The 26,740-nt window shown below is 45.8% G+C and overlaps 3 protein-coding genes across 3 annotated transcripts; 2 read left to right on the top strand and 1 right to left on the bottom strand.

The window, feature by feature from the left end:
- The first annotated feature begins 14,335 nt into the window (after positions 1-14,335).
- Positions 14,336-18,135, top strand: LOC109779336 (uncharacterized). Its single transcript, XM_020337951.4, has 5 exons — positions 14,336-14,586; positions 14,707-14,912; positions 17,150-17,230; positions 17,447-17,797; positions 17,901-18,135. The coding sequence occupies exons 1-5, from the start codon at positions 14,442-14,444 to the stop codon at positions 18,000-18,002; spliced, it is 885 nt and encodes a 294-aa protein (XP_020193540.1). The 5' UTR covers positions 14,336-14,441; the 3' UTR covers positions 18,003-18,135.
- Positions 18,061-20,432, top strand: LOC109779337 (thioredoxin F, chloroplastic). The gene is made up of 3 exons (XM_020337953.4): positions 18,061-19,682; positions 19,864-19,963; positions 20,065-20,432. The coding sequence occupies exons 1-3, from the start codon at positions 19,348-19,350 to the stop codon at positions 20,197-20,199; spliced, it is 570 nt and encodes a 189-aa protein (XP_020193542.1). The 5' UTR covers positions 18,061-19,347; the 3' UTR covers positions 20,200-20,432.
- A 677-nt stretch (positions 20,433-21,109) lies between these two features.
- Positions 21,110-22,999, bottom strand: LOC109779330 (uncharacterized). The gene has a single exon (XM_040404622.3). The coding sequence runs from the start codon at positions 22,982-22,984 to the stop codon at positions 21,425-21,427; it is 1,560 nt and encodes a 519-aa protein (XP_040260556.1). The 5' UTR covers positions 22,985-22,999; the 3' UTR covers positions 21,110-21,424.
- Between the last annotated feature and the right edge of the window lie 3,741 nt (positions 23,000-26,740).

Below are 26,740 nucleotides of genomic sequence, written 5' to 3' on the forward strand. Positions count from 1 at the left end.
AAAGGACAAGCCTGGACAAACTCTTATATAGAGAAAAGCGCTCCCGAGGACACATGGGAATTATCGTCAAGCTAGTTTTCATCACGTTCATATGATTCGCGTTTGGTACTTTGATAATTTGATATGTGGGTGGACCGGTGCTTGGGTGCTGTTCTTACTTGAACAAGCATCCCACTTATGATTAACCTCTATTGCAAGCGTCCGCAACTACAACAAAAGTATTAAGGTAAACCTAACCATAGCATGAAACATATGGATCCAAATCAGCCCCTTACGAAGCAACGCATAAACTAGGGTTTAAGCTTCTGTCACTCTAGCAACCCATCATCTACTTATTACTTCCCAATGCCTTCCTCTAGGCCCAAATAATGGTGAAGTGTTATGTAGTCGACGTTCACATAACACCACTAGAGGATAGACAACATACATCTCATCAAAATATCGAACGAATACCAAATTCACATGACTACTAATAGCAAGACTTCTCCCATGTCCTCAGGAACAAACGTAACTACTCACAAAGCATATTCATGTTCATAATCAGAGGGGTATTAATATGCATATAGGATCTGAACATATGATCTTCCACCAAATAAACCAACTAGCATCAACTACAAGGAGTAATCAACACTACTATCAACCTACTAGTACTAATCCCGGACTTGGAGACAAGAATTGGATACAAGAGATGAACTAGGGTTTTGAGAGGAGATGGTGCTGGTGAAGATGTTGATGGAGATTGCCCTCTCCCGATGAGAGGAGCGTTGGTGATGACGATGGCGATGATTTCCCCCTCCCGGAGGGAAGTGTCCCCGGCAGAACAGCTCTGCCGGAGCCCTAGATTGGTTCCGCCAAGGTTCCGCCTCGTGGCGGTGGAGTCTCGTCCCGAAAGGTTGCTTCTGATTTTTTTCCTTGACGAAAAACTTCATATAGCAAAAGATGGCCACCGGAGAGCCAACAGGGGGCCCATGAGGCAGGGGGCGCGGCCCCCACCCTCGTGGCCAGGTGGGGCCCCCTCTGACGTACTTCTTCCACTCAATATTTTTTATTATTTCCAAAAATAACTTTCGTGGAGTTTCAGGACTTTTGGAGTTGTGCAGAATAGGTCTCTAATATTTGCTCCTTTTCCAGCCCAGAATTCCAGCTGCCGGGATTCTCCCTCCTCATGTAAACCTTGTAAAATAAGAGAGAATAGGCATAAGTATTGTGACATAACGTGTAATAACAGCCCATAATGCAATAAATATCGATATAAAAGCATGATGCAAAATGGACGTATCAACTGTTGGATGTCCATCCAACGGCTGTCGTGCTTCTTCAATCTCTGATCTTCCTGCTCCAGCCGCTCAAACAAGCGCCGGCGGGACTGCTTGCTCCCTCCTCCCGCGGCCGGCTATGTTGCCGCGCAGGCCTCACCGCCCCATCGTACTCCCATCGCTGGCCTAGACATCCCTCTACTCACCCACACCTGCTGTTATTCTCCGGGGACGGCAGACAAACCAGTAAACCCTCGTACTCCTCCGCGTGGGAAACAACTGTCGAGTCTTCCCTGGCTCCGTGTCGTTCCCTTCCTAGGCCCCGCCGTCGTCCACCGCCCTGGTGCTCTTGGCGCGGCCTGGTCAACGTGGTCAATGAACGGCATCCATCGGAAGTGGACTGTACGTGGAGAGGCTGACAGCTGGGTCCACGGCCGCACGCAAGGAAATGCCTCCTTATTACGCGCAAAATAATGATTCCTCCACCTGACAGCTAGGACCCATGGGAAGGGCTTCTGTATTTCATGAAAAAAACGTTCCCCCCACTGACAGGTCGGACCCACCAGCTATATCTTCGCACGCAAGGAAGTGCCTCCTTATTACGCACAAAAAATGAATACCCCCCTGCTAGCTGGGACCCACCATAATGGGTGGCTGACTTGTGGGCCTACTAAGTTGACGGGGACGGAGGGCTTTGTCAACTTAGTCAATATGAACGATTCTAGCTCCAGTGACCGTACGATGTCCATCCAACGGCCATAGTGCTTCTTCAACCTACAGTCTTCTTGCTCCAGCCGCCCAAAGCAGCGCCGGTCGTGCCGCCTGCTCCTGTCTTCCGTGGCCGGCTGTGCTGCCGCGGAGGCCTCACCACCCCCATACTACTCCCACCGCTGGCCAGGCCATCCCTCCACTCACCCACACCCCCTGTTATTCTATGGCGACGGCAGCCTCACACCGCAGCTGAACCAGTGAACCCTCGTACTCCTCTCCGCGTGGGCATCCACTGCCGCATCTTCCTTGGCTCCGCGTCGTCCCCTTGCTAGGCCTCGCCATCGTCCACCACCTTGGTGCTCTCGGCACGGCGTGGTCAATGTGGTCAACGACCGACTTCCATCAGAAGAGTACTGTACGTGGAGAGGCTGGCAGCTGGGTCCACGGCCACAGCCAAGTTTTTTTGTGATTTGCCAAGTAAGTCGCTTTGTCAGGCCTGTTGGGCTACAAATCTTTCAAGATGAGGAGAACTTCATTCGGCTGGCCGAGAAAATGGCCTATCAGTAATGAGAAATGGGTTGTACATTTTTAAAACACATCAAACCGGCAATTAGTTTCAAATTTCTTTTTTTCGTTTCGAGATTTCAAATTGCATTGATTTTTATGCGTGGACAATTTGTTGGATTTTATTTATTTTTAAAATCAGTTTGAATGTGACTCGAAATTTCGGGATTAAAAACAGTTCGGACCGCACCGAAATATGCAAAATTTCGCATAATGTTTTAACCGTGGCCACAATATGGGTTGTAATGCTAACAAAAAGAATATGGGCTCCAAAAAAACCTTAAGAATTAGCAAATGGGCTGTAAATTATTAGAAATAATAGCAGATGGGTTGTATGTTGTTTTCCACAGATTTGAGGCCTTCCTAAAAAAAGGTTGACGCACAAGCAGTGACTGTTGGATGTCCATCCAACAGCCATCGTGCTTCTTCAATCTCTGCTCTTCCTGCTCCACCCACTCAAACAAGCGCCGACGGGACTGCCTGATCCCTCCTCCCCGCGGCCGGCTGTGCTACCGCGCAGGCCTCACCGCCCCACCGTACTCCCATCGCTGGCCTAGCCATCCCTCTACTCACCCACACCTGCTGTTATTCTCCGGCGACGGCAGACGAACCAGTAAACCCTCGTACAGTCGTACTCCCCTCCGCGTGGGAAACAACTGTCGAGTCTTCCCCAGCTCCATGTCGTTCCCTTCCTAGGCCTCGCCGTCGTCCACCGTCCTAGTGCTCTCGGCGCGGCCTGGTCAACGTGGTCAACGACCGACATGCATCTGAAGTGGACTATACGTGGAGAGGCTGACAGCTGGGTCCACGGCCGCACGCAAGGAAATGCCTCCTTATTACGCGCAAAATAATGATTCCTCCACCTGACATCTAGGACCCACCGAAAGGGCCTCTGTATTTCGCGAAAAAAAACGTTACCGCCGCTGACAGCTCGGACCCACCAGCTATATCTTCGCACGCAAGGAAGTGCCTCCTTACTACGCACAAAAAATGAATACTCCCACTGCTAGCTGGGACCCAGTATAGTGGCAGGCTGACTTGTGGGCCTACTAAGTTGACGGGGACGGAGGGCTTTGACAACTTAGTCAATATGCACGATTCTAGCTCCAGTGACCGTACGATGTCCATCCAACGGCCGTAGTGCTTCTTCAACCTCCCGTGGCCGGCGCGATGTCGCGGAGGCCTCACCGCCCCCTACTACTCCCACCACTGGCCAGGCCATCCCTCTACTCACCCACACCCCCTGTTATTCTGCGGCGACGGCAGCCTCACACCGCAGCGAACCAGTGAACCCTCATACTCCTCTACGCGTGGGCATCCACTGCCGCGTCTTCCCCGGCTCCGCGTCGTCCCCTTCCTAGGCCTCACCGTCGTCCACCGCCCTGGTGCTCTCGATGCGGCATGGTCAACATGGTCAAGGAACGGCTTCCATCGGATGTGGACTGTACGTGGAGAGGCTGACAGCTGGGTCCACGGCCGCAGCAAGGAAGTGCCTCCTTATTACATGGAAAATAATGATTCCTCCACCTGACAGCACGGACCCACCGGACGGGCCACCGTATTTCGCGAAAAAAACGTTTCCCCCCTGACTGCTGGGACCTACCAGCTACATCTTCGCACGCAAGGAAGTGCGTCCGGGCAAAAAAAAAAGATTCGCCCCCCTGACTGCTGGGACCCACCAGCTACATCTTCGCACGCAAGGAAGTGCCTCACAGTCGGGACCCACCTGGTCGAAGCGTACGTAGCGTTTTCATTCTTTTCGCGAACGTGTACGTACGTACTGGTCGATGTAGAGGCGCGCACGTGTCATAGTAGAGGCACGCACGTAGCATGTACACGTACGTACATACGGGCGGGGTCTCGAACGCCTACTCGCGCGCACGTACGGCCAGGGCTCGTGCACATGGCTGGGTCGGAACGGAGAAACAGCGTCGTCGTCATGTTCATGGGGAGCCAACCGGCTAGGTCGGAACGGAATGCGTCGTCGTGTTCATCAGGAGGGCTTGGACGGAACAGCCGATGAAAACGAGGCCTGGCATACCGCAGAACGGAGGAAACGGCCTTGTGTTCGACCGGCCACGGTCGAAACGGGATCCTGTTCATCGGGAGGGGTCTGGCGTACCGCAAAACGGAGGAAACGGACCTCCTACGGTCGAAACGGGGGTCCTGTTCATCGGGAGGGGTGTGGCGTACCGCAAAACGCTGGAAACAGACTTGTGTTGGAGCGCTACGGTCGAAACGGGGGTCCTGTTCATCGGGAGGGGTGTGGCATACCACAAAACGGGACTCCACGAGATACTGTTCATCTCCACCGTCGACCCCCTCCAGCCTCCACGGGCTACTGTTCATCCACCGTCGACCTCCTCCAGCCTCCACCTGTGACTATTCATCCACGAGCTCCTGTTCATCCAGCCTCCACCGCGCGCTACTCCACCAGCTACTGTTCAACCAGCCCTCTCCACGGGCTCCTGTTCAACCACCCCTCCATCAGCTACTGTTCATCCAGCCATCCACCGTCTACTGTTCATCCAGCCCTCCACGGGGTGGTCCTGTTCATCCAGCCCTCCATGGGGTCCTGTTCATCCAGCCCCAACCGGCTCGATTGATCAGGGTCCTGTTCATCCAGAGGCAACACCACGGGGTCCTGTTCATCCACCTCCACCGGGAACTGTTCATCCAACCCCCCCCCCCCCAGCAACGCTCATTGTTCATCCAGAGGCAGCATCGATCGGCTTCAGTTAGCAGCAGTAGCGAAGGAATTGCTCGATCGGGTTCAGTTCACAGCCATCGATCGATCGCTCGGGTTCAGTAACGCGTAGCCTGCAGTGCAATCGCTCGGGATCAGTTAGAGCCCAACGCCTCGCACCCACGCGCGTGCGTGTATGAGAGAAACGCGCATCGCTCGGCCCCGACCACCCACCGTAACCGGGAACACCCCGATATTTTCCTCGCCCTCGCTTCTACCACGGTTTTTTCCGTCATGGACGGCCCAAAGAATGTCATGCAGCTGCGTCTCCGGCCCGCCCAGGACGAAACGCCCATTTTCTGTCATGATTTTTTGTCATAGAAGTAGGATCCCACCACATCTATGATGATACCGGGTTTTGTCACAATTATCGTCATAGAAGTGTCATAAGTATGACAGAAAAAAAATTCGTTCGGCCCAAAATGTCACGGATGTGTCTTTTTTTTGTAGTGTAGGTTCGTGGAGCCACGAGGGACCCACGAGGGTGGAGGGCGCGCCCAGGGGGGTAGGCGTGCCCCCCTGCCTCGTGGCCTCCTTGATGATTTCTTGACGTCCACTCCAAGTCCTCTGGATCATGTTTGTTCCAAAAATAACTCTCCCGAAGGTTTCATTCCGTTTGGACTCCGTTTGATATTCCTTTTCTGCGAAACACTGAAATAGGCAAAAAAATAGCAATTTGCACTGGGCCTTGGGTTAATAGGTTAGTCCCAAAAATAATATAAAAGTGTATAAAATAAGCCCATTAAACATCCAAAACAGAATATATAATAGCATGGAACAATCAAAAATTATAGATACGTTGGAGACGTATCAAGCATCCCCAAGCTTAATTCATGCTCGTCCTCGAGTAGGTAAATGATAAAAACAGAATTTTTGATGTGGAATGCTACCTAGCATATTTCTCAATGTAATTTTCTTTATTGTGGCATGAATGTTCAGATCCAAAAGATTCAAGATAAAAGTTTAATGTTGACATAAAAATAATAATACTTCAAGCATACTAACAAAGCAATCATGTCTTCTCAAAATAACATGGCTAAAGAAAGTTATCCCTACAAAATCATATAGTCTGGCTATGCCCTATCTTCATCACACAAAGTATTTAATCATGCACAACCCCGATGACAAGTCAAACAATTGTTTCATACTTTTGATGTTGTCAAACTTTTTCAATCTTCACGCAATACATGAGCGTGAGCCATGGACATAGCACTATATGTGGAATATAATGGTGGTTGTGGAGAAGACAAAAAGGAGAAGATAGTCTCACATCAACTAGGCGTATCAACGGGCTATGGAGATGCCCATCAATAGATATCAATGTGAGTGAGTAGGGATTGCCATGCAACGGATGCACTAGAGCTATAAGTGTATGAAAGCTCAACAAAAGAAACTAAGTGGGTGTGCATCCAACTCGCTTGCTCACGAAGACCTATGGCATTTTTGAGGAAGCCCATCATTGGAATATACAAGCCAAGTTCTATAATGTAAAATTCCCACTAGTATATGAAAGTGACAACATAAGAGACTCTATCATAAAGATCATGGTGCTACTTTGAAGCACAAGTGTGGCAAAAGGATAGTAACATTGTCCCTTCTCTCTTTTTCTCTCATTCATTTTTTTTATTTGGGCCTTTCTCTTTTTTTGGCCTCTTTTTTTCTTTCTTTTTTTTCTTTCGTCCGGAGTCTCATCCCGACTTGTGGGGGAATCATAGTCTCCATCATCATTTCCTCACTTGGGACAATGCTCTAATAATGATGATCATCACACTTTTATTTACTTACAACTCAAGAATTACAACTCGATAATTAGAACAAAATATGACTCTATGTGAATGCCTCCGGCGGTGTACCGGGATATGCAATGAATCAAGAGTGACATGTATGAAAGAATTATAAAGGTGGCTTTGCCACAAATATGATGTCAACTACATGATCATGCAAAGCAATATGACAATGATGAAACGTATCATAATAAATGAAACGGTGGTAAGTTGCATGGCAATATATCTCGGAATGGCTATGGGAATGCCATAATAGGTAGGTATGGTGGATGTTTTGAGGAAGGTATATGGTGGGTGTATGATACCGGCGAAAGGTACGCGGTATTAGAGAGGCTAGCAATGGTGGAAGGATGAGAGTGCGTATAATCCATGGACTCAACATTAGTCATAAATAACTCACATACTTATTGCAAAAATCTATTAGTTATTGAAACAAAGTACTACGCACATGCTCCTAGGGGGATATATTGGTAGGAAAAGACCATCGCTCGTCCCCGACCGCCACTCATAAGGAAGACAATCAATAAATAAATCATGCTCCGACTTCATCACATAATGGTTCACCATACGTGCATGCTACGGGAATCACAAACTTTAGAACAAGTATTTGTCAAATTCACAACTACTCAACTAGCATGACTCTAATATCACCATCTTCATATCTCAAAACAATTATCAAGTATCTAACTTCTCTTAGTATTCAATGCACTTATATGAAGTTTTTATTATATCCAACTTGGATGCCTATCATATTAGGACTAATTTTATAACCAAGGAAAATTACCATGCTGTTCTAAAGGACTCTCAAAATAATATAAGTGAAGCATGAGAGATCAATAGTTTCTATAAAACAAAACCACCACCCTGCTCTAAAAGATATAAGTGAAGCACTAGAGCAAAGTTGTTTAGCTCAAAAGATATAAGTGAAGCACATAGAGTATTCTAATAAATTCCGGTTAATGTGTGTCTCTCTCAAAAGGTGTGTACAGCAAGGATGATTGTGGTGAACTAAAAAGCAGAGACTCAAATCATACAAGACGCTCCAAGCAAAACACATATCATGTGGTGAATAAAAATATAGCTCCAAGTAAAGTTACCGATGGACGAAGACAAAAGAGGGGATGCCTTCCGGGGCATCCCCAAGCTTAGGCTTTTGGTTGTCCTTAGATTTTACCTTGGGGTGCCTTGGGCATCCCCAAGCTTAGGCTCTTGCCACTCCTTGTTCCATAATCCATCAAATCTTTACCCAAAACTTGAAAACTTCACAACACAAAACTTAACAGAAAATCTCGTGAGCTCCGTTAGCGAAAAAAACAAAACACCACTTTAAGGTACTGTAATGAACTCATTCTTTATTTATATTGGTGTTAAACCGACTGTATTCCAACTTTTCTATGGTTCATAAACTCCATTACTAGCCATAGATTCATCAAAATAAGCAAACAACACACGAAAAACAGAATCTGTCAAAAACAGAACAGTCTGTAGTAATCTGTAACTAACGCAAACTTCTGGAACTCCAAAAATTCTAAAATAAATTTCTGGACGTGATTAATTTATATATTAATCATATGCAAAAAGAATCAACTAAATATCACTCTCCAGTAAAAAGTTGTAGCTAATCTCGTGAGCGCTAAAGTTTCTGTTTTTTACAGCAAGATCGCAAAGACTTTCCCCAAGTCTTCCCAAAGGTTCTACTTGGCACAAACACTAATTAAAACACAAAACCACATCTAAACAGAAGCTAGATGGATTATTTATTCCTAAACAGAACCAAAAAGCAAAAAACTAAAATAAAATTGGGTTGCCTCCCAACAAGCGCTATCGTTTAACGCCCCTAGCTAGGCATAAAGGCAAGGATAGATCTAGGTATTGCCATCTTTGGGATGCAATCCATAAGTGGCTCTCATGATAGATTCATAAGGTAATTTTATTTTCTTTCTAGGAAAGTGTTCCATGCCTTTCCTTAACGGAAATTGGAATCTAATATTCCCTTCCTTCATATCAATAATTGCACCAATCATTCTAAGAAAAAGGTCTACCAAGAATAATAGGACATGAAGGATTGCAATCTATATCAAGAACAATGAAATCTACAGCCACATAATTCCTATTTGCAACAATAAGAACATCATTAATTCTTCCCATAGGTTTCTTAATGGTGGAATCCGCAAGGTGCAAGTTTAAAGAACAATCATCAAATTCACGGAAACCTAGCAAATCACACAAAGTTTTTGGAATTGTGGAAACACTAGCACCTAAATCACACAAAGCATAGCATTCATGATCTTTAATTTTAATTTTAATAGTAGGTTCCCACTCATCATAAAGTTTTCTAGGGATAGAAACTTCCAATTCAAGTTTTTCTTCATAAGATTGCATTAAAGCATCAACGATATGTTTAGTAAAAGCCTTATTTTGACTATAAGCATGTGGAGAATTTAGCACGGATTGCAACAAGGAAATACAATCTATTAAAGAACAATTATCATAATTAAATTCCTTGAAATCCAAGATAGTGGGATCATTGCTATCTAAAGTTTTGACCTCTTTAATCCAACTTTTACCAAATTTTGCATCAAGATCTAAAAACTCCGAATCATTGGGACGCCTTTTAACTAAAGTTGACTCATCTTCAGTCCCATCATTATCAAGATTCATATTGCAAAACAAAGATTTAATAGGGGACACATCAATTACTTTTAGATATTCATTCTTATTACCCTCCAAATCTTCTGGTTTAGCGGCCATCTTATTGACTAAGGTGGCCTGCTTATCCGAAATTTGGGCTATTAATTTTTCGAGATGAGCAAACTGAGATCTCAAGCCATAAAATTCCTTAGACATATCATCAAGCTCTTTATTCATGTACCCCATAAAGCTTTTTTGTTCTTTAAGCTCGTTTCTAAAGAAATTATTATGCTCAAATTGCAAAGTCATAAAGCTTCTAACGTTGTTTTCAATTTCTTCCAACCTTTTAAGGTAAGGATCAACGTTTTTAGGCAGGGCCATTAGGGAAAACAGGCAACAAGAAGCAAGCAAAAAAGAGGCGAATGGAAAGAGAGGCCGAATAAAACGACAAGGGTGAAGTGGGGGAGAGGAAAACGAGAGGCAAATGGAAAATAATGTAATGAGAGTGATAAGAGTTTGTGATGGGTACTTGCTATATCTTGACTTGTGCGTAGTTTCCCCAGCAACGGCGCCAGAAATCCTTCTTGCTACCTCTTGAGCATGCGTTGGTTTTTCCCTTGAAGAGGAAAGGGTGATGCAGCAAAGTAGCGTAAGTATTTCCCTCAGTTTTTGAGAACCAAGGTATCAATCCAGTAGGAGGCCACACGCAAGTCCCTCATACCTACACACACAAATAAGAACCTTGCAACCAACGCGATAAAGGGGTTGTCAATCCCTTCACGGCCACTTGCAAAAGTGAGATCTGATAGAGATGATAAGATGATATTTTTGGTATTTTTATGATAAAGACTAAAAGTAAAGAAAGCAAAATAAACGGCGATAGAAATAGCTTGTTGACGGGAGATTAATATGATGGAGAATAGACCCCGGGGCCATAGGTTTCACTAGTGGCTTCTCTCAAGATAGCATAAGTATTACGGTGGGTCAACAAATTACTAACGAGCAATTGATAGAAAAGTGCATAATTATGAGAATATCTAGGCAAGATCATGTATATAGGCATCACGTCCGTGACAAGTAGACCGACTCCTGCCTGCATCTACTAATATTACTCCACACATCGACCGCTATCCAGCATGCATCTAGAGTATTAAGTTCATAAGAACAGAGTAACGCATTAGGTAAGATGACATGATGTAGAGGGATAAACTCAAGCAATATGATATAAACCCCATCTTTTTATCCTCGATGGCAACAATGCAATACGTGTCGTTTCCCCTACTGTCACTGGGATTGAGCACCGCATGATTGAACCCAAAGCTAAGCACTTCTCCCATTGCAAGAAAGATCAATCTAGTAGGCCAAACCAAACTGATAATTCGAAGAGACTTGCAAAGATAACCAATCATACATAAAAGAACTCAGAGAAGATTCAAATATTGTTCCTAGATAATCTTGATCATAAACCCACAATTCATCGGATCTCGACAGACACACCGCAAAAAGAGTTACATCGAATAGATCTCCAAGAAGATCGAGGAGAACTTTGTATTGAGATCCAAAGAGAGAGAAGAAGCCATCTAGCTAATAACTATGGACCCGAAGGTCTGTGGTAAACTACTCACACATCATCGGAGAGGCTATGGTGTTGATGTAGAAGCCCTCCGTGATCGATTCCCCCTCCGGCGGAGCGCCGGAAATGGCCCCAAGATGGGATCTCGCGGGTACAGAAGGTTGCGGCGGTGGAATTAGGTTTTCGTGGTGCTCCTCGATGGTTTCGGGGTACGTAGGTATATATAGGAGGAAGAAGTAGGTCGGTGGAGCCACGAGGGGCCCACGAGGGTGGAGGGCGCGCCCCCTGCCTCGTAGCCTCCTTAATGATTTCTTGACGTCCACTCCAAGTCCTCTGGATCACGTTTGTTCCAAAAATAACTCTCCCGAAGGTTTCATTCCGTTTGATATTCCTTTTCTGCGAAACACTGAAATAGGCAAAAAAAAAACAGCAATTTGCACTGGGCCTTGGGTTAATAGGTTAGTCCCAAAAATAATATAAAAGTGTATAAATAAGCCCATTAAGCATCCAAAACAGAATATATAATAGCATGGAACAATAAAAAATTATAGATACGTTGGAGACGTATCACAGTGCAATGGGAACACCAACACGGGGGAAAATTAAGAAGAACTGATGATATGGGACATATGAGTATCAATCCTATCTGGAGTGAAATTTGGAAATTATCTTGTCCACCAAAGGTTAAAATTTTCATTTGGCGCATATTGCATGGCACCCTCCCGTGTAGAGTTAATTTGGCGAATAGACATATAAAGGTTACCCCCAATTGTCCGGCATGTTCCTTTGGATCAGAGGATACAAAGCATATATTATTTCAGTGTCAGAAAGCAAAGGAGGTTTGGAAAAAACTGGGTCTAGATCAGGTCATTAAAAGAGCGTGCAAAGTTGATTATGCTGGTGAGGCGGTGCTTGAATTTTTGCTTTCTATGCCTGAACAGGAGCTTACGATCTTGGGTATTCTGAATACCCATGAATTAATTGCAATTTCAACTTGGTATTTACGGTGCGAGATGCGAAAACTGGTCCATAAAGAGAAAACCCAAGATGCTAACCAGATCTCCATGGGAATCCGTGCAACTACGTTAAACTATGTTTTGGTTATATCACCAAAGGCTACGATGAAAAGAGGAGGTTGGGTCCAACCTCCAAGAGGGTTTGTAAAAAATAATGTGGATGCCTCTTTTGATCATGATCGGCTCAGGGGCACGGCTAGTGCTGTTTTGAGAGATAATAAAGGAAAATTCATTGCATGAGGGGAATTGGGGAATTGATTGGTGCACGGACGTTCTGACGGCTGAAGCTATGGCGCTTAGATATGGTCTATCTATTGCTCAAAGGGCGGGCTGCAACCGCTTAGTTATTAACTCAGATAACATGGAGGTCATCGAAACCATGAACAATGGAGGACGGTCATCTAGTACAGCGGTGGCAGTGTTTGACGATTGTTATTTTTTTAGCATGTGTCTTCCCATTGCTAATTTTGAGCCTTGTAATAGAGAAGCAAATAGGGTCGCACATGAACTTGCTAAGTTAGCTAGATTTTCTTCATCTTTGACCTAGTTTGAGGAGCCCCTAAGTGAAATTGTACCCCTCCTCATAAACGATGTACTTGTTATCGAAAATGAATAAAGTTTCTATGTTTCTTTTCAAAAAAGTTCGGGTGCTCTTCTAATGGTGTCTTCGATACCGGGCCTACCAGGATGAAGCCACGTGTCATCACCAATCTCAAAGCATCTTCAGCTTTCCCAAAGCTATTCCCCATGAAGCCGGTCGGGCAATTTTTTTTATTCAGGATTTTTCTTTTTTGCGAATCCAGGATTTATATTCTATTTGCAATATCGTATCATCCATGATTTTTGTTCCCCAAAACTACACAGTATAACGGCTAAATGGCTAATGGCTATTGGTTGCTAGCTTTTTCCCGTTCGTTGAGTCATGCTCCATGAAAATTATTGCGAGTTCAGTCGACCTGTTGATTGAGCGAGGAGCGGATGATGAACCTGGGAGTCGGCGAGCAGACAGATTGGCGACGATGATGTGGAGCGAGAGAGGCGGTCGTAGAGGGTGGCGAGGCCGGCATGGGGAGGCGTCCGCGGCGCGGACCACGCCCAATGTGTCGAGGTCCTCGTGTTGTACCGCGGGAAGAAGTCGTGCTTGTCGCCGGTGTGCGCGCAACTCCCCCCGTACCCCATGGTCGTGTCCCGAGGTCTTCCTCCTCCAATGGCAATTCAGACGTGTTGATAGAGGGGGAGGCTCTGGTGAAAGCTTCTACCTCTGCAGCGAACTATCATGAAAGATGTGAAATCGTGAATAAAGAGATTGTGTGTGGTTTCATGGGGAATAGCTTTGAGGAAGACGAAGATGATTTGAGATTGGTGGTGAAACGTGGCTTCATCTTGGTTGGGTCTCACATGATGGGTGGAAAGACCTGGTCGCATAAGATTTTTTTCCCAAAATCACATGATACGTGTGTGCGTGTGTGGTTTGTCTTTCCTTTTGGTGCGTAGTGTGTGCTTTGTCTTTCCTTTTGATGCGTAGATCAAGGCCTAATAGACAACATCAGACCAGGCAATGCATATGGAGTACTCATGCATATGGGGTATGCATCGAGCAACTCTTAACGCATTTTCAAAGACTTGCTTATTTCCATGTTATGAGTGACCGGAATCGATTGTTTTTTGACTTTCAGTTATTGTTTTCTTTTTCGTCACCGTAGCTATTACTACGGCTAGTAGATATACATGACAATGATTCAGACTCAACTTCAAACTGATCAATGAATTGCATGGTGTACAAAGAACTCGTAATATGATTGCAAACTCTTTTTGCTTCATGTTCAAATAGCCATATTTTGGTAGAAAACTTTGCTGGTGTACATTATATCACTGTTAGGGATTTTTACAACTTGATAACTTTTATGTGTCTCAAAATGGAATGAAAGCATGGGCTATTAAGAGAAGAAAACAGTCATTGCTTGCGACTGCTCGTTTTCTTTGTGCCACGGATGCTGAAAAACAATACTCCTACTTCAAAAAACGGAAATGGAAAATAGGCCGTTGGGGTTGGGCCACGGAGGCCACAGGACGGAACGAGAGGCCGGGGCGCGCCGCGGCCTTATCCGCACCGCACCACACCTTGACGTCCCGCCACGCCGACCGCGCAATGGGCCACCAATGGCCACCACCGCCGCTCTCTCCTGCTCCTGCTCCCCGTCCCCGTCGCCTTCCTCCACGCTCCTCCTCAGGCGAACCGTCTCCGCCTTCCACCGCCGACCTGCCCATGCCGGCGTCCGCCGCCCCCGCCTCGCCCCCTTGCACGGTGAGACCGGCTGAGACCATTGCCCCGCCGTCATCTCTCTTCTTATGCTCGATCATACTGCACGTACGTATGCCCCTCTTCTCTTCTGACCACGTACGTGCTGGATAATAACCGGTGCAGTGGTGGACGACTCCAAGGAGGTGGAGGCGAGGTCGGAGACGGACAGGCTGGTGGACGGCCTGAACTTCGGGGAGCTGTGCAACGACTTCGAGTGCATAAGCAGCCCGTACGTGGAGTCCACGGCCAGGCAGATCGCCAGGGACATCCTCGAGATCCGCCAGGACAACCGCGCCCTCAGCTGCTACGCCGTCGCCGTCAAATACAAGGTGCGTCTGCCCTCTGCAGGCTGCAGCTCAGCTTGTATGATGAGCATTTTTTCGCCAATAGAAGTTTTATCGATAGTTCATCTCTAGCTTCTGCATATTAAGATGCACAGAACCAAAACAAGTGTGAAAGTTTTAAAAAAATGGAACGAAAAACAATGAAGTGCCTATCATTAGAGGGAATCGGCATTGGTAAAAAGCTCACTGACTACTAGCTCTAGGCAAAGACATGCTGCCATGGCCATATCTTAATCCTCCATCTTGAGAAGCATAGACTTGTGTACATGAGTTCATAACCCACATGGGTGAAGAAATGCTCGTTCTGTTAAATAACACATCATTTCTAGGTAGCCACAATGCCAACAAAATACCGCCATGACAAACAGGAATAAGAGCACACTAGGGCCCAGGGGTAGGATTTCATCGCCGCTCATCTTCATCTGAGAGGTGAACATTTTCAAGCCCGTTAAGTAGCCCATGCAACCTACCAACTTTGGTCCAATTAGGTTGCTCCTGAGCATGATATTAGGAGGAGAGGTGCTAAGGACCTCGCAATGGTGTTAACGGAACGGGGCCATTTGTCCTCCCAAAACGCACTTCGGATCCATCTAGTGGTGGCGCCAGGATTGGGCCAGGTCCTGAGCCGCCTTCGAGCACCGTCTCCGCTCCAGGCCGCAGCCCGGGCTGCCTGGGGCTGTCTTCGCTGTTGGATTCATCCTTGTTTAAATAGTCATAGAGGTGAAAACAAATGGCCTTTATCAAGCCAGCCCAAAAATGAGAGTCGCGATGTTTCCATTCAACTCAAGACATGGCTTTGGAGCCTAGGTGTTTTTTATGGACTAATTCCTACCAAATGTCATCCTCTGTTAAGAGCTTAAAAACCCATTTAGTGTGTAAGACAATACTTTTGAAATTTGAATCATGGATTCCTAGTCCCCTTTGATATTTATTTTTTGAGGGGGGGGGGGGGGGGGGCAACAAAGAATACTTCATTTGGCCAGCCGATATTTGTTTTGTTGGCTATCATTTTGCCAAAAGAATCTTGAGCGAACAGTCTATCCATTGTCCATTGTAAAATTCACAAGGAATCTTGAAGAAAGACATGATATACATGACCATACTACTCAAGAGTCAAGACAAAATTAATAAGTACAAGACTCTTAACCACCAGTTAAGAGGATATTACTCGTGAATTACCAAGTCTCTTCTGAAGCCTTTCTCCAACCTCTTCCAGTCTGAATTCCAAAATCTCCGAAATTGAATATGAATACCGAGGTAACACAGACGGGGAGCTGTCACATGGCAAACCCAATCAACTCAGAATATTGCTCAGTGGCATCTACAACTTAATAACACGCTCTTATGTAAATTAATCTCTTCAACCTAGAGGTTCCACAAATTCACACAGCAGGAGCTTGAGGTTGCAAGCTTTCTCGAGGTCATGTTACATAAAAAGAATTGTTACATCCACAAGGTTATGCACCATCCCATCAATCTGCCTGTCAACTTTGGCACTTTCAATTAGGATGACAAGCATGTAGACAACTGTGTTAAAACTGAAAAAGAATCCGGGACACTGTTCTCCTCTACCTCAAATCTTTTTAGTTTGGTGAAGAATGTCAACATCATGGTTGACCTCAATAGCCACACTCCCTCTAGATACAAAGTACTCAACCTAAGCACACCACCTTGGAGAGAAAAAGACAATTTGACTTCAGTATAAACTTTCTCGAAATCAATTGTAAAATTGACTCCACTCATCTTATTCCGCTGTAGGTTATGCATAGTCTCATGACATGACAGCCCCTTCAGGATGTCCCTCCCTTGCATAAATGTCGATTGTGTATGCCGAACCACATGGTCCACCACACGATTAATCCGGTTATTAGTAACTTTAGTAAAAAAAACTTACATTTAATAAGCAGATATGCCGATCTTGTGTGATGAACTGATGACCAATAGACATATAAGTATATGATCCTATGAACAATGACCTTATATTTCTGTAAAATAATTCTTTCTAGCTAGTGAATATGAATGTTAAGGTGTTGTTCAGAACGCTTGCTGCGGATAAAGTTCGTGTTTGAATTCCCAACATGCCAAAGTATGTAAAACTGAGAAAACTGATGTGTCCATGCCTCAATAGATGCACTTCCAGTGCATGAATGGGATACTTGCAGAGTTCAGGTTACACGCATACTATCATATCATTAGGGTGACATACTGCTTTCTTCTTTCAGGATCCTCTCAGGTCATTTGCCGGGCGTGAGAAGTACAAGAGGCCATTGTGGATCACTGAGGCCCTGGAAAAACCTACGGTGGTAAGGATTGATCTAGCTTCATGTCATTACTTGTTCCACTCATATATGTTCACCACAAACAACTCTCGGTTTAATTATGCATGTCGATGAACGCAAAATCAGTCCCTGGAATTGCATGAATCACACACTCCATAAAACTTCCCGCACCGCACATCATTTTTCGGTACCTGTTTCAAGCATGGTGCCATCTAATCAACACTCTGGTTACTGCGTCAGACAGTCCAGGAAATGTCAATGCAATCCACGAGCAGTCTGACCATCAAGTGGACGCTGAGGGGGAAACCCAAGAACGCCTTCTTCGCGGCGGCGGGAGGGGAGCTGGTTGTCCGCATCGACTCGCAGTTCGTCCTGAACCAGATCAGTGGGCAGGTGCTGGAGCACGTCGAGTCGTGGGACCTCTCCGCGTCGTCCCCTCTCGCCCAGGCCTACTTCTGGTTTTCCAGGAGGGTTTACTCCACCGTGGAGGCCGGCAAGGACACGATCGAGGCTGCCAAGGGCGTGGCGTCGCGGCTGAACAAAGACGATAATCTGGAGGTCTATCCTGACCCCCTGGGAGATCCCACGAAGGTACTACATGATTCTTTTATGATCTGCATGCTGATTTCACGAGAAGTGAAGTTTGGTTATGCCGATTACTGACGGCTGTTATTTTCTGACGTTCATGATGCAGTTCTTTACGAGGCCGGATGATCTGAACCAAGACGTGGTTCAGATTGGGCTCTTCCTGGCCGTCCTCTACTTCATTGTACAGTTCCTGAAAACGACTCTGTGATGATGACTGTACTAGCTACGACTCGTGACTGAATTCTCCGGAACAAGGTTGTGTGTATATACATACCCGTGTATCGATGTCTAACATACTCATATAACAGGCATGCCCACGCAGGCATGAGTTTTTGAGACTAGTCACTTGATGTTCTGTGTGTCTGGCACTGATCACTTGGTTTCCTCACCAGTCAGCCGTAGCATAGCGAGCAGCAGTTGATCAGGGTCCAAGGTGGTCTTGTGATTTCAGTGGCCAGGTTGGGCACAGCCCAGCAAACTCTTAGCACTTGATGGTGGCAACGAAGCAGCATCAGCCTCTGGCTCGCCCAAGCTCAGCAACCACGCAGTTGCTGCCGCTGCCGGACCTATCAGTGAGGTAGCTGCTGCCAGCCGCTACCGTCCGCGATGGATACGTGGTTTTCGACCTTGCGTCGCGATCGTAACCGCACGTTGCAGGATCTCTGGTGTCTCCCGGTAAAATATCTCCGGCCGGAACTTTCCATTGCTTCTGTGAAGAAGCTAGCGGAGCCACAGACATTGCCATCCAAGCTAGATTGTGTGCAAGCTGTAGAGGTTTTCTGGCAAGACAGGCAGAATTCGCACAACGTGGCGCACGCGCACGGTACAATCACGATCTATACTTTCGGTAGAGAGAGAAGCCAGTGGTTTCATCTCGGGTGATGCTGATTCGTTTGGAGATGCTGGTTACTTTGTTCACTGGAGAGTGCAGAGCTGCCCTGAATTACGCTGCACCATGAAAGTATATTCTTTTTTGGAGGAAGCATCATGAAAGTAATTGAAGCCGAACGTACTAGATGAAGACAAAGCAGGCGCAGTAAATTTACTCGTTTCAGTCAGAAATGGAAGGAGAAGCATCTAAGATGCTGATTCCATGTACTCCTAATATCCATCCTGATACCTCAAGAGTCATCAACTAGTCACGGTACACACATGTGGCGACGACCTGTGGCCGTGTGTGGGCTCATAAGGTCCGTAGCCCACCAGTCGCCGGTGCAAGTGCCATACACAGATGTCACGCAAGCTGTCCGTGGAACAGATGCAACAAGGGCACCGGGCAGGCCACCACACGATCCGATCTTCCGGTTACCCAAAACACCCTCGGTGCTCACAAGTACAGGATCCAGCGTCACCACAAAACCGCAGGAACTTCCGAGGGCAGCCACGTCCATTCTCGGAAGAAACCATCTCTGCCGGATAGCCGATATATACCACCAAGCAACCGGGATTTCCCCTCAAGCCCACCCACTCATCTTAGCAGGAAAACACCACTCTGTACACCACCAACTAACACCACCCGTTGGGGGCGTTACCTTCCAAAACTCCAGCATCCAATGGCGTTACGCCTCTCCGTCTCCTCGCCGCAGAGCACGGCCTCCTCGCCGGCCATCTCCTCATGCCGCCCCGCCGCCTGCGGCCGCTTCCTGGCCTGCGTGGCCGCTTCTCAGAAGAGGAGCCTGATGGTGGTGTCCGGCTCTGACGGGAGGGGAGTGGCTCCGGTGAAGTCGGGCGGCTTGGAGACGGCCACGACGGGAGCCGACGAGGTGGAAGCGCCCACAGCGGCGGTGGCGGTGACCGGGCAGGTCACGGAGGTCTGCAAGGACACCTTCTGGCCAATTGTCAAGGCAGCAGGGGAGAAGCCCGTCGTCCTCGACATGTACACCCAATGGTACTGTGCAAGCCCCATACATTTCTTCGTTTCAGCTCTTCTTCACTGATGAACTACTGTCTCAATCCCACATCTTCCTGCCATACAAGCTAGACCAGATTATTTAGAGATGCATGTATATTGTTATAATCCAGATCAGATGTCATCCCGCAGCACAGTGATGAAATTTCCTTGTCTGCAGGTGCGGCCCTTGCAAAGTTATGGCACCAAAATTCCAGGAGATGTCTGAGAAGGACCACGACGTCGTATTCCTCAAGCTCGATTGCAATCAAGACAACAGGGTATGTTAGAAACTGGAACCATCTTGCTATCTCATGTGTATCTTGTATTTTGTTTGAATATATCATGGTAAGCTTCTTGGTGCTTGTCTTGTCAATTGTAGCCTCTTGCAAAGGAGCTTGGCATAAGGGTTGTACCAACATTCAAGATTTTCAAGGATGGGAAGGTTGCAAAGGAGGTCACTGGTGCGAAGATTGATGAATTAGCACGTGCGATTGAGGAAGTGAAGTCAAGCTGAGCAATTCCCTGGAAAGAAATGCACCAGTTAGCATGCTATCACTAGTGTACACTATGGGATGAAAACAGCCTTTGTGGAAGTGGATAATCACCGTGGAGAAAAACAGTTATTATAGTTCTTCTGCTTATGATGATTTACCAATCGTTCTGGACAATATACACCCATCCATGTGGAGTGTATGCTGTAAATAGTCATTTAAATCTTTCTGAAAATACGGTTGCTTCCTGATCTCACTAATTTGCAGGCCTACCAAGCATGTTTTGCAAAACATATATAAAAAAATCTTGTTCTTACAGATGTAAGCATCGTGACATTGAACTAAGATTGCTTTACTTAATTCATTCCTATTATACCGTGTGAACCATAGCTTAAATATCTATATAGTGTGTTAATAACTTCAAATATTAGCCGTTGGATATGCTCTATCAAACGGTTGAGAGATGGCAATCCGAACATTATCATCTGTTGAATAAAGTTTTCAACTCATAAGATTTTGCACGTTGCCTTCTAACTGAACCCCAACTCTATCATTTGATGTGTTCTAGAAACATCTTTCCCCATGCTTATCTGATTCTCTAATAAGAGATAGAACATCTGGATTCTAGAGGGGTAAGAACCAAGTTGGGATAGAGTTGGATCTTGCCAATATGATTCCAGGAAAGGAAATAAATATCAGAGTGTATTTTTCCATGATGTTATATATCTAAATGGAGTGCAAAGCACGTACAATTTACTAGTTTCGTTAAAAATACTTATCTAAGATGCAGAGCTTAAACTGCAATAGCAGTTTGTGTGGAGATTACAAACTTACTATGGAAAAGTAACTCTGAATACCTACGCAAATCAATATAAATTAGCCATGGTGAGTTCCAGGTATAAAATGAGCTGTGAAGAAATGAAGGTACCTTGCTAGCATCTCAACTTAGTTGCATTCTTGATAGTTCAATTAGCCATGTTTTCTGCCTATGTAGCCTGCACCGATTTAACATATACTCCCTCCGTTCCTAAATATAAGTTTTTTTAGACATTTCAAATGGACTACAACATACGGATGTATGTAGACATATTTTAGAGTGTAGATTCACTCATTTTGCTCCGTATGTAGTCATTTGTTGAAATCTCTAAAAAGACTTATATTTAGAAACGGAGGGAGTAGTAGCAAACAGAAATGTTTCTGGTGCTTTTCAGCTCCTCAAAGACACCCTGCCTTGCTCCCTCTGCTATCCTAAAACCAACTAGACCCTGGCTGTTTGAAAGGTAATTTTGTTTTCATCAGCGACCTAACTCTTTCTGCCTCCTCCCATTGTCCTTTCCCAGCATATATACTCGACAGCAGTATATAGTTCCCAGTATTTCGAGGTTCCAACTCAAAAAGCTTATTTGCAACAACTTCAGCAATCTCAGCATTGTCGTGTGTCTTGCACGCACTCAGCAGGGCACCAAGAGCACCTGGATGGGGGCCCATCGGCATTGTTTGGACCATCTCAAAAGCCTCTTCAAGCCTCCCTGCACGACCAAGCATGTCAACAACACAGGCATAATGATCTGCCCGACGGTTCATCCCATACTCATGCACCATTGCTTCCCAATAGCCCAACCCTCTATCAACAAGCCCTGCATGGCTGCACGCAGTAAGCACACCAACGAAAGTGATCGGATCAGGTTTAACTGCCTGATCTTGCATCCGCTCAAACACTTGAAGTGCTAGCTTTGCGTGCCCATGAGTCGCCAGCCCACTAATAAGTGCAGTGTAAGGGTATGCATCCGGCTGTTCAATCTCCCTAAAAGCATTAAGAGCCTGCTCAACATTCCCGCACTTGGCATGCATATCTACCAGTGCTGTAAGCACCTTCTCATTCCTTTCAATCCTCTTCCTGTCAACGTAGGTTCCAACCCACCCAGCTAATGCTGTGCTGCCTATCTGGGAAGCAGAGGAGATAACTCCGACCATGGTGGCTGCATCTGGCTCAATCCCAGCAGCCTCTAGTCCCCTAAACAACGCAAGTGACTCCTTAGGCTGCCCACACTGAGCATACCCATTTATCATCGCTGTCCATGTCACAAGATTCTTCCCTGGCATTTTATCGAACAACTCCCGCGCGCTCTGCATCGATCCGCTTTTGCAGTATCCAATAATCAACACCGACCAGGAAGAGGAATCCCTGGTAGGCATTTCATCAAACACCCGGTGAGCAGAGGCAAAGTCACCGGCATTGACGTAGACGACCACCATGGCGTTCCAGGAGACCTGCGTTCTGAAGGGCATGGAGGTGAAGAGTGACTCGGCGGCGGGCACAGAGGCGAGGCGGGCGTGTGTGCAGAGGAGAGAGTTGAACGAGACGGCGTCAGGCACCGGGATGTCGGCGAGCGCGGCGTGCGCGGCGGGGAGGTCGTCGCACTTGGCGTAGAGGGCGACGAGGGCGTTGGCGACGGGGAGGCAGGTGGGGGCGAGCGCGAGGCGGAGCGCGACGGAGTGCAGGGACGCGCCGAGCCGGAGGAGGCCGAGGGACGCTGCGGAGTTGAGCGCGAAGGGGACGGTGAAGTGGTCGGGGGAGACGGGCAGGCGCGACATGAGGAGGAGCAGGCGCAGCGCGGCGTGAGGGCGCGGCTTGCACAGGCGGCGGATGGCATGGTTGAGGAGCGAGCGGATGACGGGTGGAGGGGTGTCGCCGTGCGCGCGGATGAGGTGCGCGTGGACGGCGGCCGCCGGCGGGGGCGGGTGGTCGGAGGCGAGGACGCGGGAGAGGTGGTCGAGACGAGGATTGCGGTTTGGTCGGGCCGCCATAGTCAGCTAAGGAACTGTTCGGGCTTGGGGGCATGTCATGCACTTGTTGTGTGGCTTTCAACTTGCAGATTAAGCTTTGTTAGTACTCCTGGGCTGAGTATCACGGTCCAGTAAGTCGGACAGTTCGTCCGAGCAAATTTTTTTTTTTTTTTGCGGGTGTGAACACGCCTTAGAGCAACTTTAGCGGACCCCGCATAACGCCGACCAGCAAAACGCGTTTGCAGTTCGCGGAAACACGGCTTTGAGGCCCGGCGCGGACGGCCGCAGAGGCAGATCCCGCAAAACGGACCCGTATAAAAGAATATTCGTCGAATATACTCTTTTACGGGCCGGCTTTCCGGGGTCTTCTCTTGTGCCGCTGCGCGGGTCCGTAAATATCAATACCACACCACAAAAATACAACAATCATCCATACTACAAAATAATTATTCAGAAAAAATATCAATACCAACACAATACAACAATCATCCACATTACGAATAAGGACTGTGATATTTGTCAACTGTGTGGCAGATAGCAAAATTACCACACCACCCCTCCTCTCGAACGAATCGCTACCTTCGATCGTACCTCTTCTCGCGGGCTCCTCCCGATTCTGGGCTGCCAGCCTTCGATCCCACCTCCCCTCGAACAAACCAACTCTGAGGTTGTAGGGTCCATTCGATTTTCTGGGCAGTCAGCTGTTTAAAAATAGGCACAAAAAATGGAACAGATGGGGGATTGAAACAACACTGTCACATATTGAATGTAATGACATCCAACTGTGCTAGCCACCTTTATTGATTAAATTCAATCTACATGGTAGATGTATCTACTTGAGACGAGATTAAACAAAAAAAAAGACAACCAACAGTAACTGAAAATCCAAAACACCAGCCTCATTTGTTTGGGTTTTAGGACTATGCATTCTAGTTTCATCTTTTTTCTGCATGTTTCATATTGGTTCACATGGTTCACAAACCCGGAAGTCCCCTTCCCTCCTTTTCAGATGCAAATTACCACGGTGTTTGCACTTAAGTAATCAGAAATGAGGGTCGTATATTACCATACTATTTACATAGAAATTACAGGGGCATGTTCGTAAACAACGTTTTCCCTTTGTCAAATGTTACCGTGGTGATTGTACTTAAGTTATCGTGTGAGCTTCGTATATTATCTTACTATTTATATAGAAGTTACCCGAGGATATTTTTCAATACACCCCCTCCCCCCTCTTAGTAAAAAATGGTACCACGGTGTTTGTACTTAAGTTATGAGGTATGAAGTTTGTATATTATCATACTATTTACATAGAAGTTATCGGGGGCTATCTCTTCAATAACTTTTCCCCCCTGGTTGAGTTTACCGCGGTGTTTGTACTAAATTGTCAGATATGTGGTTCGTATATTACCGTGCTATTTTCACATAAATTACCGGGGTACGGTTTTCAATAACTTTTTCCCCTTTGGACAAAGTTACCGCGGTGTTTGTACATAAATTATCCACTATGTGGTTCTTATATTACCTATCATTTTCACATAAGTACCGGGGTATGGGTTTTCAACAACTTTTTCCCTTTGGTCAAAGTTACTGCAGTGTTTTTACGTATATTATCGGGTTCGTATATTACCGTGCCATTTTCACATAAGTATCGGGGTATGATTTTTCAACAACTTTTTCCCTTTGGTCAAAGTTACTGCGGTGTTAATACATAAATAATCAGGTATGTATATTATTGTGCTATTTTCACATAAACTGTGGGAATATTTTTCAACAACTTTGTTTTCCTTTGGTCAAAGTTACCATGGTGTTTGTATGTAAGTCATTGGGAATGTGGTGCTATTTATCACATAAGTTACTAGGGGTGTATATTTTTCAACAATATTTTTCCCTTTAATCAAAATTATCGCGGTGTTTTTACGTAAGTTATCGGGTATGCAGATAATATGTTACCGTGCTATTTTCACATAAGTTACCGGGGTATATTTTTAACAACTTTTTTTCCGTTTGGTCAAAGTTACCGTGTTATTTGTGTCTAAATTATCACGTCTGCAGTGAGTATATTATCATGCTATTTGCACAAAAATTATCTGGGGAGGGTATGCTTTTTCAACATTTTTTACCCGAGTCAAAAGTTACCGTGTTATTTGTACATGAGTTATCAGCTTTATTGTGTGTATATTACCATGTTATTTTACACATGAGTTATTGGGGTATATTTTTCAACAAAAATTTTCTTGGGTCAAATTACTGTGGTGCTTGTATGTAATTTATCAGGTTATGGTGTGTATATTATTATGCTATTTGCAAAGAAGTTACAGACGCATGTTTTCAATAACTAATTTCCCCCGGTTCAAAAGTTACCGCATTGTTTGATCATGAGTGATGTACACAAAAATTACCACACTAATTTGGCTAAAAAGACCTGCTACTCTATTCTGCTCCCTCCCGATTAATTTTCATGAATACAAGTTCCCTGTTGCCCTTGATCAGATCTTTCGCTTCAAATGGGTAAATGTTTTGTAATAGTTCTAAATAAATGTATTTTAGAAGAAGCTTAATCAGCATGAACATTAATTAGTGTTGCAGGACACACTCTCTATTGGAGAACTTACTCTTCCATATGAACTAAGCAAAATATACTGCTCACAGATGAGATGTAAAGGTCAACAAAAGAGGTGCCTCATAATTCATACTTGAAAATAGTCTCTGAAAAGAAGCCCCAAAAATACGTCCAAGTAAACTCCAAATGCTAATCACTGGCACAAAAATGTGAGAATCCTCAAAACCCAGTGACCAACTCATGCGCCCAGAGATTATAGATCATGGTAATACCTGATCCTCACCCCAACAAAAGGGGGAAAAAGGAAGCCAAAAATCTGCCTTGATCAGTTTCTTTTGGTTATTGCTCGTCCACCTCTCTGAGTATAACTTCTTGCTCGTCAGCATACTGAACCACTTGCTTCTTCTATCCTAGGTGATGTTAACAATTAAACTGAAGCAAGGCATGGGGAATTTGTTAAAAAAACATGCAAATATTTTTGCTCCGTTTTTTCCAGCAAAGTTTGCCTACAATGTACTTCCTCCGTCCGGAAATACTTGTCCAAAAGATAAATATATCTAGACGTATTTTAGTTCTAGTTACATCCTTTTTATCCATTTCAAAGACAAGTATTTTCGAACGAAGGTAGTAGTAAGTACTACTTGCATACTAACCATGTCTTCATCTCAATGAACCGGCTTGCGAAAAATCATTCAATCATCATCACCACCTTGAGGGATTCATCACGAGTGGTTAGTAGGCGCTGCTGGAACCAGCCACTGAACTACTCCCTCCGTTCGGAATTTCTTGTCACAAACATGGATATATCTACAACTAAAATACATCTAGATACATTCATTTCTTGGACGAATAATTCCGAGCGGAGGGAGTAGTTCAGTAAGGTAAACTGAACCAAGGAGAACACACCAGATTCACAGATGAATTCAGTAGCAACAGCAGAGTGACGACGTTGTGTGCAGGACCTGTTGGCTCGGGGCGTGAGTCCGTGGAGGCCGTGGAGGCTCCCGTCAGCGGAGGTCTGTGGCTGCTTCGGATATAGGAGGGACATGCCGCTGCCGATGCCGATGGCCAGTGAGTAGGGCTGCTTCTGCAGCTCCGGCGGCGCCTGGGGCCAACGCCCGTCCGCCGCTAAAGCGCTCCTGTTTCAGAATTGGATTAGCACGCGCGTCTGCCGCAGAAGCGCTCCTGTTCGTGGTCCCCGACGCCAAGGAGGT

This window comes from Aegilops tauschii, chromosome 3 (assembly GCF_002575655.3).
Source record: "Aegilops tauschii subsp. strangulata cultivar AL8/78 chromosome 3, Aet v6.0, whole genome shotgun sequence".
NCBI classification, from domain to species: domain Eukaryota; kingdom Viridiplantae; phylum Streptophyta; class Magnoliopsida; order Poales; family Poaceae; genus Aegilops; species Aegilops tauschii.

Bases quoted from the DNA above. Each gene is read 5' to 3' on its own strand.
- LOC109779330 (XM_040404622.3), bottom strand. From the start codon at position 22,984: ATGGCGGCCCGACCAAACCGCAATCCTCGTCTCGACCACCTCTCCCGC.
- LOC109779336 (XM_020337951.4), top strand. From the start codon at position 14,442: ATGGCCACCACCGCCGCTCTCTCCTGCTCCTGCTCCCCGTCCCCGTCG. The intron at 14,587-14,706 runs GTGAGACCGGCT...TAACCGGTGCAG, and splicing joins CCGCCTCGCCCCCTTGCACG to TGGTGGACGACTCCAAGGAG. The intron at 17,231-17,446 runs GTAAGGATTGAT...TTACTGCGTCAG, and splicing joins CCCTGGAAAAACCTACGGTG to ACAGTCCAGGAAATGTCAAT.
- LOC109779337 (XM_020337953.4), top strand. From the start codon at position 19,348: ATGGCGTTACGCCTCTCCGTCTCCTCGCCGCAGAGCACGGCCTCCTCG. The intron at 19,683-19,863 runs GTACTGTGCAAG...CCTTGTCTGCAG, and splicing joins CTCGACATGTACACCCAATG to GTGCGGCCCTTGCAAAGTTA. The intron at 19,964-20,064 runs GTATGTTAGAAA...TGTCAATTGTAG, and splicing joins ATTGCAATCAAGACAACAGG to CCTCTTGCAAAGGAGCTTGG.